This window comes from Lynx rufus, unplaced genomic scaffold, assembly GCF_022079265.1.
Source record: "Lynx rufus isolate CCGP_SWC_20201006 ecotype Redwood Valley unplaced genomic scaffold, mLynRuf1.p SCAF_5, whole genome shotgun sequence".
Lineage (NCBI taxonomy): Eukaryota > Metazoa > Chordata > Mammalia > Carnivora > Felidae > Lynx > Lynx rufus.
The window spans coordinates 6,626,939-6,644,068 of record NW_025814867.1 but is presented as its reverse complement, the minus strand read 5'-3'; the positions used below and the strand labels follow the sequence as shown (position 1 = coordinate 6,644,068).

The 17,130-nt window shown below is 51.7% G+C and overlaps 1 protein-coding gene across 1 annotated transcript in view; it reads left to right on the top strand.

Moving 5' to 3' along the window:
• Window positions 1–17,130, top strand: part of SCN5A (sodium voltage-gated channel alpha subunit 5) — a 94,806-nt gene that overhangs the window by 46,159 nt on the left and 31,517 nt on the right. The window contains exons 13-16 of the mRNA XM_047099820.1: window positions 2,944–3,076; window positions 3,933–4,171; window positions 12,157–12,330; window positions 13,574–13,930. Coding sequence (XP_046955776.1) covers window positions 2,944–3,076; window positions 3,933–4,171; window positions 12,157–12,330; window positions 13,574–13,930 — 903 coding nt within the window. The remainder of the gene's footprint in view (window positions 1–2,943; window positions 3,077–3,932; window positions 4,172–12,156; window positions 12,331–13,573; window positions 13,931–17,130) is intronic.

Genomic DNA, 17,130 nt, shown 5'->3' with positions numbered 1-17,130 from the left:
TGGGGCCCATTTGTAACCTCAAAGGGATTAGCGGGCCAAGGGGCTTATTTGCAAAGTTAAAGGAATTAGCAGACCAGGATGGAGACATTGTAAAGTTAAAGAGATTAGCAGGCGTAGGCCCCTGGGAGTGCCTTGGCAGCTTCCACCGCATCGGATTGAGACACGTCTGCTCACTTCTAGTCTGAAAACAGGGTACAGTGTGGGGCACATAGTGGGTGCTCAGCCAAGACAGGAGAGGGGAAGAAGGGCCAGCCCAACAGACAGCTCATGTTTAATTTATCCCGCTTGAGGGGGTGGAGGGTGAAAACGTATTCTGTCAGCTGTCTATATGAGAGTGCCTGTCCCAGAAGGCCAGATGGGGGTGGGGAACGGCCATTCTTCTTCCTCCACAGGTTAGACTGCATCCTCCTATCCCCTGGTCATCTAGCAAGTTATGGGCAGAGCTAGAACTAAACCCAAGCCCCTGATTCCCAAGTAATTATTCACCCAACCAACACTTATCCAGTGCCAGCCTTGCTGCGTTGAGTTGGAGGCTCCAGGAATATAGCGGTGAACAGACAAGAGCTCTGAGCTCATGGAGTTTACACTGTGGTCAGGAAGACAGATGGCAAACTGGTCAATATTTCCAGATAGCGGTAAGGGTCATGGGACAGAATGTTGCTAGGGGGAGGGTTGGCGATGGCTCTTAGAATACTCAGGAAGTCCTTCCTGAAGAGGTGACATTCAAATTGGCAGGCAAATGACTTGGGGAGCAAGCCACAAAGATACGGAAGAGAAGTGTTGTAGGCAGAGGAAGCAGCAAGTACCCAAGAAGAGTAGGCTTGCCGTGTTCGAGGCATGAGAGGGCCAGGCGGGGTCAGGTGTGGTGGAAACAGCAAGAAGGGATTTGGACTGTGCGGCACCTGTAGGCAATTGAGTGTGGGTTTACTCTAAGATGGGAAGCGTGGGGTGAGAGGAGGAGAGAACTGTCATGACTTGATTCACTTTTTAAGGGAATCCCTTTCTGCTGTGTAGAGAATAGAGGGAAGAGATGATAGACTGCACCAGGGTGGTGTATCGGTCAGCTATTGCTACAATAATGCTGTGTAACAAAGTACCCCGAAAGTCAGTGGCTAACAGTAAGCCTTTATTCTCACGCTCACTTATCTGCAGGTTGACCACGGTTTGACAGATCTAGGTGGGGCTTGGCTGAGCAGCTCTGCTTCGGTCTGCACACTGTGGGGCAGGCTCAGCGCTGCTCCGTATGTCTCTGTGCCGAGGCTCAGGCCGAAAGGGTGGCAGCTACCTGGGGAGGCTGTGTTTACATAGCGGTTACTGGAGCGCAAGAGCAAGGCAGACGGCGTTTAAAGTGCTCTTGCTCACGTCACGTCCACTAACATCCCATTGGCCAAAGCACGTGTGTCATCAGTGGGACAGGGACGGGTCTTCACCCCACAGTGGGAGAGCAGCAAGTAAATACTCACTAACTGATAACTCAGACTATTGCAGAGTGTCAAGGAGGAGAAGAGAAGCTGGCAGAATTTAAGACATGTTTGTGAGTTAAGGGGGCCCTGTGTGTGGCTCCACTGGGCCGGAGCCACTACTGTTACAGCAGCCCCCGCGGCCCTCTCAGGAGCCTCTGCTTGAGTACTTCCCCGACTGGGGAGCTCACTCCCTCCCGAGGCAACATTTCAGGCCATTCCACCGATCGCAAAGGTTGACTTTGGCCTGAGCGCAGTTGGATTTGGTAGCCACCCCAGGCCCTGGCTCTGCCGCCCCGGGGGAGCCCAGGCCATCTTGCTTCCGACCCACAGAGGTCGTAGAGCCTCACCCTTGCGTGCTGAACAGCCCGGTGCCTTGCACAGCCCCGGCTCGGGCTCGTGGACCCTGGTCACGCAGGGCCATGCCGCCGTGGCGGTGTTGTGGGCTCCCCCCGTGGCGCTGAGAGGCGGGGCTCTGAGCCAGCCCAGAGTGCCTGCTGCCGCCTCCCCTCCTCAGACACCACGTCTCCCATCTCTAGACCTGCTTCTTTTACTTACAAAAACGGTGCAGGTGCACTGCGACCAAGTCCCCCAGCGCAGAAGTGCAGAAGTGAAGGGCAACTCCGCCCTCTCCTTGGCCTCCCCCTCTCCTCCCAACCCCAGCCCCCGGAAACACTCCCTTGAACAACTCCGTGTGTGTCCTCCAGACCTTTCTCTTGGCTCTTCCACAAACTGTTCGTCTCAGAGGGGCTCCCGTGGGAACGCACACGGGACTACGTCGTTGTCTTTATTGTCCGTATCCGAGTCCAGAGTTGGGTTGTATCCATAATTGATCTTAGGATTCTTTCCATTGATTAGTTTTGTTTTTATGGTATTAGGAAGCATGCTGCAGTCAACATCGTTGCGTATATATTTTTGGTGCACGTGTATAATTATTTATGAAGGTAGATTGGCTCGATGAGGAACTGCAGAGCCAATTTAACATTTTCTTGGCCAAGAGAGCCAAGCTGCCTCCACAGAAGCTCCCACCAGCTATGTCTAAGCATTGTGCTTTATGCTTCTATTAATGTCACCTTAGAGCACGGGAGATTTTTTTTTTCTGTTTCTTTATGCTCTTGACTCTAGGGACCTTGTGGTCAATTAAGACTCCCAGATTGGTTTTGCATGTCCTAATGTATAATGACAGCATCTGGTTACATGTAGTTTCCTGTCCACGCTCAAGAATCACCACTGACGAGAGCAGATGACGAAAAGGAGAATGAAGGAGATAATGAGTGGCGAGAGGGATGGGGGAGTTATTAACAGGGAGGGAGGTCTCTGGGGGCAGAGAAACCCAGCATCCGTGTCCCATAAGGACCCCCATCCTGTCTCCCTGTGGCCCCCGAGACCCGAGTCCGGGACAGCTGCCCCAGGCCCAGCAGCCTCCCCAGGTTCAGCAGGACCCTGGCGCCCAGACTGATGCCTGTCTGCTGGTTGCACCCAGACCACCCCGTCGGAGGAGCCGGGCAGGCCCCAGATGCTGAACCCCCAGGCTCCAAGTGCCGATGGCTTCGAGGGACCAGGAGAGCGACAGCGGGCGCTTAGCGCAGTCAGTGTTCTCACCAGCGCCCTGGAAGGTCAGCACCCCCGGTGTCATCCAAATGTTCCTCCTTAGCCTGACCTGAGCCAAACATCCCCCAGCTGCTTGGCTTGCCTTGGACATCCCCACAGCTGGCCCAGGCTTTCTGGTGTCTGTTGCCTGTCCGTCCTCACCACGTCTGTGTCTCGTCCAAACCTCCCCCTGGCTGTCCTGGCCTGTCCCAGGTGCTTACCAGTCTCATCCCGTCCTCTCCCAAGCATCCCCATGCCTTCCTGGGACCACCCTGGCCCAGCACGCCTGTTCTCGATTATTCCCAGCCATTCCGTGCCTACCACAGACTATTCCAGGCATCCCACATCTGTCCCGGCCACTCCCACCCTAGGCAGCCCCCATCCATTCCAGTCTGAACTTGGCATCACTCCCCAGTCTTGTTCCCTCCTGTCCCATATGTGTTCATATCTCTTCTGGCCTGTTCCAGGCACCCGCCATCTGTCCTAACATGTCCCAGATGCCCACGTCTGTTCTTCTGTTTTGCGTGTCCTTAGATCTGAACTAGCCTATCTCAGATGTTGTCTCATCCTCTTCAGCTTGTCCCCATGTCTGTGTGAGACTGTTGTCTCAAGGGAGCCCAAATCTGTCCTAATCTGTCTTGTCCCGGTTGTCCCCACATCCATCCTGACCTCCTGTCCCTGTGGCCCTCCACTGTCATATTTCCAGAGTAAGGGGCCAGGACACAAGCCATACCTTTCCTTGGCCTTCTGTGCCCCTCTCACGGTCCCCCTGTCATGTAGCAGCCCTGCCATCTCCCCAGCTAAGTCATGTGTCTTTTCTGGAATACCAAACTATATGTGAGCCAGTCCGCAGAAACAAACCTGCTCACTGGCCACCCCCAGAGTTGGAAGAGTCTCACCGCAAATGTCCACCGTGCTGGACCCGCTTCGCCCAACGCTACCTGATCTGGGAATGCTGCCCGCTGTGGATGTCCATCAAGCAGAGAGTGAAGTTCATGGTCATGGATCCGTTCGCTGACCTCACCATCACTATGTGCATCGTGCTTAACACGCTCTTCATGGCACTGGAGCACTACAACATGACAACGGAATTCGAGGAGATGCTGCAGGTTGGAAACCTGGTAAGGGCCACTGGCTGCCGACTCTCAAATGGGCATCCTAGTGCGAAGGGCTCTTGGCCAGCTGGCTCAGCCTTCGTGGATAGCGAGGGGGGATTCAGAGCACAACAGGATCTTCTGAAGGTGGGAGTCGTCATGGAAAACATCTTGGAGCAGGAAGTGTCAGGATCAGGTTTTAAGGAGCTGAGAGATGTCGACGAGAGTGAGAAGTTGGGGATGAAGATGCCCACGGGCTAGAGAACAAAAGTGAGTTGGGGGAGAACTTGAAATATGCAGGGACGTGAGATACAGCCATTAGTATTGGAGGAGGAGCCTATGCAATAAAAGGCAGTTCTCTTAGGGAAAGGATGAATGGATGGAGAGGTGGGAGGAAGGATAGAAAGATGGATGGATGGATGGATGGATGGATGATGGACTGATGGACTGATGGATAGTTGGGTGTAGTGAATCAGTCAGGCAGAGCCAAATTTGCATTCTGACTCAGCTCTTACTATGTGACCTCAAGCAAATTACTTAGTCTCAGTCATTGGCAAAATAAGGATTTAATTTAATAAATGTAAAATTAGTATGACAATACCAAGCTCATAGGAAGCTAATGAGAATTGAATAAGATAATGTGTGTAATGTGCTTGGCTCAGAGTTTGATAAACAGTAAGCACTCGAAATAAATGATAGCTGTGGTCTGTGGTTATTGTCACTGTTGATGTTATTAAAGAGACTGCCCCTGGAAGTCGGAATGTCTGGGTTCTAATTCTGATGGGTTTTTTTTCCCCTGGAGATCAAATCAGTTCCTACCTCTTGATTCTAAAGATGGGAAACTGAGGCTCAAGAGGTGACATAGTAGTGGCAGAGCTGGGCATGTGACTACTGTCTCCTGACTCTGACAGGCAGGGCCCTACGGGCTCTGCCCAGCTAAGCACAGTCAGCCATTCCCAGGGGGTTCCAGGTGAACTCTGGCAAAGTGTCCAGTGGCCTCTGAAAGGAGCTCCTGGGATCATCACCGAGGTTGGGTGAAGGAGAGGGTCATTCAGCCCAAGCGTTCTCTTACTGCAGAGACCGCCCTATCTTGGTTTCACAGGTGGTGCCCCCCCCACCCCAGGCAGGCAGGTCTCCTACACCATGGACTGTGAGGATTCTCTTCGTTTATAACTTCCCATATCTAGAACTCTAGATAGTTATCTTGGGGTCTACTCAAATTTTTTTCGCAAATGTGAGTCCATTTTGCTATAATTGTACTTTCGTTCCTTCTTCCATGTGCAAATAGAAAGCTATATTATAGTCTGTAGGTGTCTCACGGAACAATTGTGCCTGGCTCGTGTTGGGTGGTCTTCAGGTGGGTTGCAGTTGAAGGCAGTTTTATTGGAATGTGACCAGCTGAGTTGGGCCGAGCAGCGAATCAAGGTGATAAAGAACACTGGTGGCTTCCCTGGATCACTGAGTTGTGACTGAAGTGAAGGTGTGTTAAACTTGGGGCTCTGTTATTAGTAATAAGTCATGTAATTGGATTATAGCTGCGTTGTGTTTCATTTGGATAGCTTTATTGCTGCTACGTAAGGTTTTGATTGTCTTGAAGCTAATATATCCTCAGTGGTTTAAATGTTATATGTAACGAAACAAACCATAAAGATAAGGATGGGAAAATAACCTCGGTATGGGAAAAACCTTTCCAAGCATGTCGTTAAAGACCAATTCCATAAAAGAGAAGATCGCGAGATTTGACTTTTAGCCCATCACTTGGAGAGCAAATGCAACTTTTGTTCCTAACACAGTGAACCAAAAATCCTGATGAGTCTCCTACTAGGAAACAACTAAAAATATAGGACATATTCTTTGAAATGCATATCAAAGCTCATGAGAAAATAACAAAAATCCCCAAGTAACAAAAACAGAAAGGAGCTTAAAAACCATAGCAGTTTACAGGTGAGGTGTTTCTGTAGTTCCCCGGGTGGGGGTCGGGAGCAGGTGATATTGCTGATTTGGGTAATCTGGGGATTTGGATTTCAGTGAACATGTAGAGACAAGACAAGTCTTTAGACATTGTGAGTAGGGGTTGGAACTGAGTAGCCCCATGAGAATATAGCCCTACATTTGGCAGAACAGTGAACCAGAAAAAACTCCTGGCACTGAAACTGGGAAATGATATAGAAGGAAGCTTGTCAGTCTCAGCCAGGACTGAAGAGGAGGAAAAAGTAACCCCTGGAAGCTTGTGACAATGAATTTGGCCTTCTGTAGATGTGGAGTTCAGGTTTATAGCTGAGTGTTTCTGGAACCTATGCCTAAAGTTTAACAGATAAAGTGATCCTATGATATGTTGATATGTTGCTGCAAGAAGCAAGCACAAAACTTTTCTGAAAAGACACACTTTTAACCCAGGCCAAGTGTATTCTCGAAATTACAAAATACACAAGGAAATACCCACTATGAAGAAGAGTCAGCGGACACACACACACACACACACACACGGAGGCTTATCCCCTTAAGAATGTCCCATGATATAACTGTCGAATAGAGATTATAAAGCAAGAATGTTTGTAAAAACTAAAGACATAAAAGAAGGAATTAAAGGGGCTCCTGGGTAGCTCAGTCGGTTAAAGTGACTGACTTTGGCTCAGGTCATGATCTCATGGTTCATGGGTTCAAACCCTGTGTCGGGCTATAGGCTGACAGCTCAGAACCTGGAGCCTGCTTTGGATTCTGTGTCTTCCTCTCCCTCTCTGCCTCTCCCCCACTTGTGCTCTCTCTCTCTCTCTCTCTCTCTCCCTCTCTCTCTCAAAAATAAATAAATAAAACATTAAAAAAAGAAGGAATTAAAAACATAAAAGAATAAGACAGCTTTGGAAAAGAACCAAATCAAATCTCTAGAAATGGAAAACAGTCACTGGGATTAAAATCTCAATATATAAATCAAATAGCACATTCATATAGCTGGGGAGAGAATTAAATTAATATAATTTTAGATCTAAGGAAGTTGCCCAGAATGTAGAACAGGGAAGTAAAGAGACAGAAATTATGAAATCAAGGTTCAGAGACACGGAGTCAGAATGAGAAGGTAAGGCATACAGCTGATAGGAGTTCCAGAAGGAGAAAGTAGGAGAATGGGGGCAAAGGAATATTCAAGGAAAGAATAGGTGAGAACTGATAAAAAGAAATGAACCCTTAGATTCAGGAATTACATCCTGCGCAGGATAAATAAGATATCTAGACATGCAGCACATCAAAAGCAAAGACATCATACAGCAACCAAAACAAGAAAGATTGCCTACTAAAGGAACAACAGTTAGAAAGACGGCAAAGTTCGCAGTTGCTTCAACAAAATCCAGAAGGCAGGGACATAATCATTTCACAATTCAGGGAGAAAACACTAGACACCCTAGAATTCTATACCCATCATCCTACCATTGACAAAGGTATGCTAAACAAAGACCAAGAGCCTACTACACACAGACTGTCTCTCTGAAACAATAACAAAAATTTATACTTCAGAAAGAGGTAAAATGACTGCAGAAATAGGATTTGAAAAGATCCTGAAAGGAATAGTAAGAATGTGGGAAAAACCAAGCAAGCATTGACTGTAAATACAATAATAATAAGGATTGCTGATTGGAGGGTATAAAAAGTAGGAACTAAAATATTGAACAACAGCAGCATCTAAGATAGGCATGGAACAGGGATTGGAGGTAGGATGGCCTAAGTTCATGTACACTATGAAATATTAATTTAGATGTTATGAACTCAAGACTGATTGTTAAAACTTTTTAGGGCAACCACTAAGAGGATAGGAATGGAAAGTCTTAACTGCCAAGCCGGTAGAGAGGAAAATAGAGGAATTTTACAATTTTACAATTCAACCTGATAGAAGGAAGCAAAAGAAAAAAAAATAGAAGCACAAAATAAAATGAAGACGTAGGTCCAAATATACCAGAAATCGCAATAAATAGAAGTGGGGACTGCACTCACCAGTTAAAAGACAGATCGTCACTTTGGTAAAGAAATTACACACAGCTATATGTTTTTTTACAAAAGATGCCCAAACATATTTTGGGAGACAAATCCCTAAAAGGGATTGAAGAAAAAGAAATGGAAAAGAGATAGAACAGTCAAATACTATCAAGAAAATTAATAGAGTTATATTAATACCAAACAAAAAAATACTTTAAAGCAGAAAGTGTTATTGAGGGATAAAGAGATCCAAAACATAAAGATGGAAGAATGATTCACCAGGAATATAGAACTCTAAACCTTCATGCACCAAATTACATAGCTTCTAAATATGTAAAGCAGACAGTGAGATCAATTTAACAAGACCACAATCTTAGTGAGAGGCCACCCTCCATAACTGATGGGTCAAGCTTGCAAAAGATCACCAAGGATCTAGAGGACTTGAATAACAGGAATAAAAAGTTTCATTTATTGAATGTGCAGAGCACAGCACCCAACAATTAAAGAAAATACACATGAAACATTTACAAAATGACCACATTTTATGTCTCAAAGCAAGTTGCAGCAAAGACAGGGTATCATGCATTCTTCAATCTCCAACCACTGTGCAATTAAATTAGAAATATATGTGTCAGAATCTCATTGACTATGCAGTTCCATCTCCAGAAATTTATCCAAGAACAGAACTGGGCAAGATGTTTTCAAACATGTATGTGGACGGATATTTATTATGGCAATGTATTTAATAGGAACAAAAGAATGCCCATTGCAGGGAGATGGTTAAACTACTTATGGCATATCTGTACAGTGGAATATTCCACAACTGTTCAGGAAGGGAGGAAGAAAGGGAGGGAGGGAAGGAGGAAGGAAAAGGGAAGAGAGGGAGGAAGGAAGGAAGGAAGGAAGGAAGGAAGGAAGGAAGGAAGGAAGATGCCATAGATCATGTTTAATTGGTATTGAAGGATGTTTACAAATAATTAAATTTTAAAAGCAAGTTTATGGTTCCATCAGCACTGCGCAGTGGCCTCCCTGCCAGGAGTCAAGGAAAGCACGTCCCCACCCACACAGCCTCTGCCGACCAGATCCCAGTGAGGCTATAAAACAGGCAGAATTGAAGACAGACCCTACCTGGGCCTGGCACTCTTGGCCACTCGCGTCCATCATAGTAAAAGCTGCTGCTGATAACAATAATGGCCCTCTCATAGGAGCCTCTGCCTTGCATCCATTAGCTCTAACCCTTAGAGATCTCCTATGGGGTTGTTATTATCCCCATTTTACATATGAGGACACTCGAGGCTCAGGGAAATGAGGAAACTGGCCCAAGATCATAAAGTGGCAGATCCAGCTTTGAAACCTGGGTCTGGCTGCCATTCTCTGCGTGTCTTAAACCATCAAGCTTTGATCACAAGGCCTTAGAAAACCCGAGCTGGTCCTTTGGAAGGAAGACTCAGGCACCAAAATGTATGCATTTGTAAAGCAATGGTTCACAAGCTTAGCCGGATGTTAGCGTCACCTAGGAAGTTAAAAACAAAAACAAACAAAAGACAACTCAATACCTGGGCTGCACTCCAGTCCAATTTAACTAGAATTTCTGGGAGTGGGACCCAAGCATCAGTATTTTTAAAGCTCCCCAAGTGCCTCAAGTTTGAGAACCAGTGCTCGAATCACCTGGCAATCTAGTCAAAATGCAGGTTCTGCTCGAGCAGATCGGGGCTCTTCAAGATGCTGCGTGTCTAAAGAGCTTCCAGTGATCACTCACTCCCCCAAGAGGCATTCCCCAAGAGCCTCTGCTGTCTTTTTCTTCTGACTTCCAATGCCAGCTAATATCTGCTCTCTTGCGGCCAGAATAGCCTTGCACCCGGGCAAAGTGAGGCAGGGATCTTTCCTGAACTCCTTTCCCAGAAATGAGCGTTAGCATCCGTGGGTCTGTCGAACGGGCCTTAAGAACCCACCTACCCTGGCGTGCTCGGGCAGGTGATGGGGGAGACCAGAGGGCCAGCCGGGGTCAGAGGAAGGGGCTTCCCAGGCCCCACCCTTAGGGGTTCCCAGGGAGACCCAGTGCAGGAAGTGTGGCTGGCAGGACACCGGGCACTGTAGGAGCTGAAGGTCGGAAGCCCAACCATTTGTGTGTTTATTCGACAAATATTGGTGGACTGCCCGCTGGCTGGGCACTGTTCTTGTTGCAGTAAGACAGAAACGGTCCCTCCTGTGGAGATTCCAGTCTAGCCAAATCCGCAGCCACATACACAGTATGTCGGATGGTGGTAAGTGAGGGAAAGAAAAATGGAGCAGGGAAGAGGGATGAGGAGTTTGGTGGGAGGGGGTCATGATTTTAAGCATCAGGAAGCCTCATCCATCAGGTGGCTTTTAAGCCCAAACCTGAAGGGAACGAGCCCGGTGATTGGGGGAGGAGGGGATGGCCCAGGGAAAGGGAGCGGCACATACAAAGGCCCTGAGGAGGGAACAGCAGGGAGGAGACCAGCGTGGCTGGAAGAGCAGGAGGAGAATGGAGTCAGGGGGATGGAAAGGTTCTGCGTACAGAACCCGGAGACCGGCTTGGGTGCTGAGGAAAGGGGCAGAAGAACCCAAGGATGTCTCCCCACATGTGAGGGCAGCCCAGGCATTGGAGCTGAGGCTGAGAGATGTGGGGGGCCCTCCCTTCCCCAAGACCACAGCTGGTGGGGGAACAGTTCCCTCTGGGACCGCTGAAGTCATGGGGCCCGCCCACCTGCCATCTGGTCCCCGCTCCACCCACCCCACCGCTGCCCCACCCCCCACCCTGGCCAGTAGCAATCCCTGCCCCCAGCCCACCCCTTATCCAGACAGCAGGGGGAGGGGCTGATGCAGGTACCCCTCCGTCTCTCCTTTAGGCTCAGAGCCCCCTCAGGGTGCCGAGGGCTAGGTGATCCCCTCCTGTTTACTGACCCCGGCAGGCTACCTCAGGCTCCCATCCCTGGCCTCTACCTCCCTCACAGCTGCTCAAGCCCTGGTACTGTCCCCAGGGGTGGTCTGGCCCCTCACCCACAGAACGCCCCAGTGCCTCCTCACTGCCCTCACAATAACCCCCTCAGCTCCAAGAAGGCGCCAACTTCCTGCCAGCCGTGCCTGCCCAGGCCATCCCCACCTCCAGGAGCCACGTTCCTGTCGAGGCAGCGGGCACATTGCAGAGCAGTTGGTCATGATTACGGCTGCCTGGCCCACCACGCGGTGGGCTCCTGGACCGTGGGGCTCTGCTGGCCCAGGCTGGGTGGCTCCGAACTGTGTCAACGAACCAAGGGAAACCCAGCCTCTGCCTCCTGGAGACTTTCTTCAGGAGGCAGAGGCGGTTCCTCCAAATCTTGAAGCACAACACTGCGTTCATTTCCTGCTTCTCGAAGGTACTAGCTACGCGTCCCCGAGCACATTACTTAACCTCTCTGTGTTTCCATTTCCTCGCCTGTAAAATGGGGATAATGATACTTTCCTCGTCGAGTTGTTGGTTGGGTTAAAAGGAGCGTTCCAGCCCGGGGCTGGCACATTGTCAAGGCCTCAAGAAGGGGGGGGCTGGCTGTTACTGCAGTGACGAGAGTTCAGTGCGTGAACAAGGCAGAGCAGGAACAGCAGGGGCAAAGGCCCCGAGACATGAGAGCCCTGAGTGTTGGCGGGAATGCGTGTACTTGGCCCTCGCGGAGGGAGAGCACTTCGGGCGGTGACACGGGCTGGAAGGTGTCAGGCTGGGTGGTGTCACCCCCACCTTGGCCTCCCCTGCCCCCAGGTGCCTCCTAGAGCTGTGAGTCCGCCTAGAGCCTGAGGCGCGCCCAGCTGTTTCTGAGGGCCAGGCCAGCGGGTCGCGGGTGGTGAGCTGAAGAGGGAGCTAGGGCCGCAGGTATCCCCGAGGGGCTGGGCCGTGGCCGAGCAAGCACCCACTGGTAGCCGGGGTGCAGCCAGAGCTGGCACCCCGGGGGGGGGGTGCCCCCGGGGTTGCAAGAGTCAGAAAGCAGGGTGCCCCTCCTGGCCAGAGGGTCTTTCCAGCCCAAACACTGGGCACCCCGATCTGTGTGCCTCCCCAGGTCTTCACGGGGATCTTCACGGCAGAGATGACCTTCAAGATCATCGCTCTGGACCCCTACTACTACTTCCAGCAGGGTTGGAACATCTTCGACAGCATCATTGTCATCCTGAGCCTCATGGAGCTGGGCCTGTCCCGCATGGGCAACCTGTCAGTGCTGCGCTCCTTCCGCCTGGTACCCGGCTGGGCCCGCTGCAGGGGGGTGGGGTGAGGGCCCGGGGCACTGAGGTCACCACTCAGTTTCCTCTGCTCGGACCCATCGTGCCTTCACCCAACAGCTATTTGCTGGGTACCCCGGCGCTGGTGACGTGGGGGGTACAGAGAGGGGCAAGATCGGAGAGGTTCCTCTGGGGGGACTATTGGGGTGGACGTCCTGACGACTTGCAAAGCTCTTTGTGGCTCACCGTGCCTCCTTTAGTCCTCATAGAATCCCAGGACAGGAGCTAGTATTACTGCATACCCATTTCACAGATTAGGAGAGCAAGGCTTAAGTGAAACGAATTTCCCAAAGCCACGTGGCAAGGAACAGGTGGGAGCCGGGTCTGCCGACAGCTCCCCTGGGGCTCTGCCCTCCTGGTTTCAGGGTCAGCATGTGGGAACCTCTAATGCACAGACAAATCATCTGGGGATCTTGTGAAACCACAGACACTCATTTAGTAGGTCTAGGGTGATGCCAAACTGCTGGTCTGTGGACCACTCTGAGTGCAGAATGCCTGAGACGTCCACGCAGGGGGCTGGAGGAGATCAGGGAAGGCTTCCTAGAAGAGGTCTGGGCAATGTTGGGTTCACTGGGGGCTTGGAAGGCAGGATGGTAGGGGCAGTCGAGAAAGTGGAAGCTATGAGTTCTAACCCCGACTCCGCTGCCATGATCCAATGCACGCAGACAAGTTGCCGCACCTTTCAGGGTTGGCTTCTTCATCTGTCCAAGGAGGTAAGTGCCGGCCTCATGTGGTTTTTGGGAGCTCTGAGTGAGGTGAGCCATCCTAAGCACGGGCCTGGCACAGCAGGTATCCAGTAAGCGCTAAGCGCCTGCCCCCTCTCTCCGTGATAACTGAGAGGAGAGAAGGTTGGAGGCAGTTGGGCAAATCAGAGATGGTTTGACCTGATGAGGATGAGTCTGGAAGAGGAAGGACATTCCATGCTGGAGGAATCTACTGGGAAGTTCCTGGAAGTGAGCCTGAGTCGGAAGCCGGTGTAGGGATGAAGAGTAGGGCTGATGGGGGGGAGGGGGGTGGTGATCTGGACACGGTGACCTGACTCCCAGAGCAGCGCCCAGTGAAGTTGCCCTCAGGCTGTAGAGAGGAACAGCAGTGTCCGCTCTTGGGGAAACGTGCCCACAAGCTCCCTGGGTTTTCAGGCGGGAGCTAGTAGGGCAAGGGTGTCCGTGGGCAGCGGGACAATGACGCCTCCCTCCCCAGCTGCGTGTCTTCAAGCTGGCCAAGTCGTGGCCCACGCTGAACACCCTCATCAAGATCATCGGGAACTCAGTGGGGGCGCTGGGGAACCTGACGCTGGTGCTGGCCATCATCGTGTTCATCTTCGCCGTGGTGGGCATGCAGCTCTTTGGCAAGAACTACTCGGAGCTGAGGCACCGCATCAGCGACTCGGGCCTGCTGCCTCGCTGGCACATGATGGACTTCTTCCACGCCTTTCTCATCATCTTCCGCATCCTCTGTGGGGAGTGGATCGAGACCATGTGGGACTGCATGGAGGTGTCCGGCCAGTCACTGTGCCTGCTGGTCTTCTTGCTTGTTATGGTCATTGGCAACCTCGTGGTAAGTTGGCCACACATACAGCACACACACACTCACCCGCCCGGTCACCCATCTGTCCATTCACTTAGCCTTCCTTCCATCCATCCACTCGTTCACTCGGCCTTCCATCAAACCGTCCATCTACCCATCAGTCTCGCATCATCCCTTTACCCGTCCATCCATCCCCCTGTTCGTTACCTGTCCTTTCGTCTGTCTCCTCATCCACCACCTCTGTACCCATTTACTCATCCACCTACGCGCTGGTCACCAGTCCATCGATTCACTTATCCGCTCATTCTTCCAACCCTCTGCCCGTCCATACGCCTCCCGACCCAGCCACCAGGCTACTTACCAGTCACCCACCCGCCAACTCGCCCGTCCATTTGTCCACCTCTCTGTCATTCTGTCTACCCAGTTACCAGTCCTATCTATTCATTCACTCCTCCGGCCATCCCCACTTCCTCCTTCTTTTACCCCTCCACTTCTCTGCCCATCCAAACCCATCCATCAACCCCTATTCGTTCATAAACACACACGCACACCCCTACCTATTCATCCATCCATCTGTCCATCCATCCATCACCCACATTCTTACTCTCTTATCTGTCCCTCCACTCATCCATCTGGCAACGCACTCATCCATTCACTCATTCACCAGTCCTATCCATCCACCCATTATCCGTCCAGCTCTCTCCTTACTCACTCACCGATCCATCCATCCATTCACATCACTTTTCATTTGCTTTTTCCTTCAATCACCCACCTATTTACCTGTTTGTTTATTATATACTCGTTTTATATCCCTTAACTTATTTATTTATTCATCTACCCGCTATTATATTAGTTATTTACGACCAATGATGTATCACATCGTTTTTCAGTTCAGCTTAACAGCCATTTACTGAGCCCCTGCTGCATACAAAATATTGTGGCAGATGCCGTTGGGCATGCAGAGGTGAATGTGGCCCTGACATTGCTCACCAACGGGAGAGTGGGGAAGTGGAGAGTTCAAACAGGCCGGAAATAACTGTCGATCTGGTTAGAAGGATCAGAGGCATTAAGGAAGAGCCCATGGGCACTGGCCCCCTCCAGCAGGGGAAATCAAGGAAGGCTTCCTAGAGGAGGATTTGGAGCAGACCTGACAGGTGATGCTAGAGTGGGAAGGAGCGGAGGGAGTAAAGCACAGGTGTAGCAGGTGGCGGCCCAGGTAAGGCAGGGCCCATGGGAGCTCGTATGTCATCCTGGGTAGCTCTGCTGGCAGTCCCTGCCACCCTGTCATGAGGGACCCAGGCCTTTGTTCCCATGTCCACCTGTCTGTCCTAGGACATGTGCTTCTTGCCTTGTATCTTTAAATGTGGGGGATTCTGGAGTTGAGAGAGATCAAAATTCCAAATGCCAGAGAATGAGCTCTTGGAAGAGGCAAGTGAGCGGTTCAGGAAGAAGTCACTGTCCGCTGCGGACATGAAGCTACCTGCCTGAGCACACAGGTGGTCCGTACGTGCTCAGACATCACACCCGCACGGTCTGACTCCTGCTGTGTGGGCCGTGTAGACTCACAGTATAGGGCTTGTGGTTGGCTCAAGTACCGTGGGCTGTAGGCTCCAGAGCCCTTCCCCAAGCCTGCCCGCTTTCTCCTCCAGTGTGCCCTAACCATGCAAGGGTGGGCCCGGCTCAGGTTGGGATCAGGCTTCCCCCAGCCCCACAGGTGGAGCCCAGAGAGGGGGCAGGGCATCGGTGCACAGGGCACCCCCCTCCTTTCCTTCTGCTGGCCGCCCCTCAGGATGGAGCCTCACTGAGCCCTGGCCCAGCCCCGGGGCCACCAGACTGTGTATTCCAAGGAGGACGCGGGTATGCCAGGCCCGCTGCCCTCACACATACAGCCCTGCGATTTCCTAGCGGATCTGCCTGGGGATGAGAAGATTAGAGGCCGCTGGAGGAGGGAAGCTAACGCAGCCCACACAGCCCCCACCCCGGTCGCCTCAGGAATTGGGCCGCTGCCGGGCGTGGGTGGAAGCGAGATTGCCATTGAAATGGGAAGTCATGATCAGGCAGGGGCTGGGGAGCGGCAGCGTGATTGACGGGGAAAGCACTGGAAGAAACCAAGCCTCAGAAGCAGGCCACAAGGGAGGACCTGGTGCCTGGTAAGGGTGGACAGGGCTTCCCAGGCACCCCCCCTCGCTGCCCCCCAGCCTAGACCCCAGATACCTGGAGGCGAGGCACGGGCGAGGGCAGAGGGTCCGGGCTGGGCAACTGGGAGCAGAAGCAGGCCAGGCCTAGGCCAGTGTGGCCGAGGCCAGGGGCCAGGCCAGAGGTCAGTGTAGACAGCAGCCCTGAATCACATCACGTGCCCCACCCCCCCAGGGGTGACATGAAAAGGGCTGCCTGGTGTCAAAAGTGATCATCTCCCCATGTAGAATGCCAGATCCTGCTTCTCAACCTTCCCATACTGTCCTTGTGAATGTGCACTCCTTAAAGGCGTGTTTCTGACTCCCGGCGCTCCAACTTGACTGCTGCTTTCTTCAGAATTCTCATCCCTAGCTCTCTGGCTGGCACGAGGCATGTCTTAGGGGCTTGTGAGAAGCCAGAGAGGGGCCCAGAGTGGGTTACTAGTGAGAACTGCACACACATCGTCACACAGCTCCCTGCCGTGGGGGCCCCCGTTGAGGGAACTCCCTTCTGGGGGCAGCTGGGAGGAAAAAGCACCAAGCCCCCCCCCCCAGGTGGGGAGGTTGTGTCTCTGGCCTGTCAGCCTGACGACACGCGTGGGAACAAGCCCACCACCATTTTCACTTACCCTCCACGAGGCTGGGAAATGGACCCACGGCCACCCTCTTGTCACTCAGCAAAAGTGCTCTCTTTTTTTTTTTAACAAAAGCTAAAGCTTTGCACTTGCAGGATGGTTTAACAGCGAGCAATAGTCCAGACCATGCAAAGAGAGACGGGTTTTGCACACCTCACTTAAGGAGTCTCTTAAGGACACAGGTCCTTAAGCAGAAGCCCCAGATTTTCAGGTGTCGAGCCAGTTCAGGGGCCCATCACCAGCCCCTCCTTCGCCAACAGGTGTAGAGGTCCCTTCCCAGGAAAGTCTCCGGGAATTCTAGACTGCTTCCGGGTGGGATTCTGTCTTGTCCCTGGTGATCCCAGACTGGATCCCACTTCCCAGGGAGCAACGCTGTGCCCCTCCTAACCCCACAGTCCCCCATTACTCCCAAGGTAGCAAG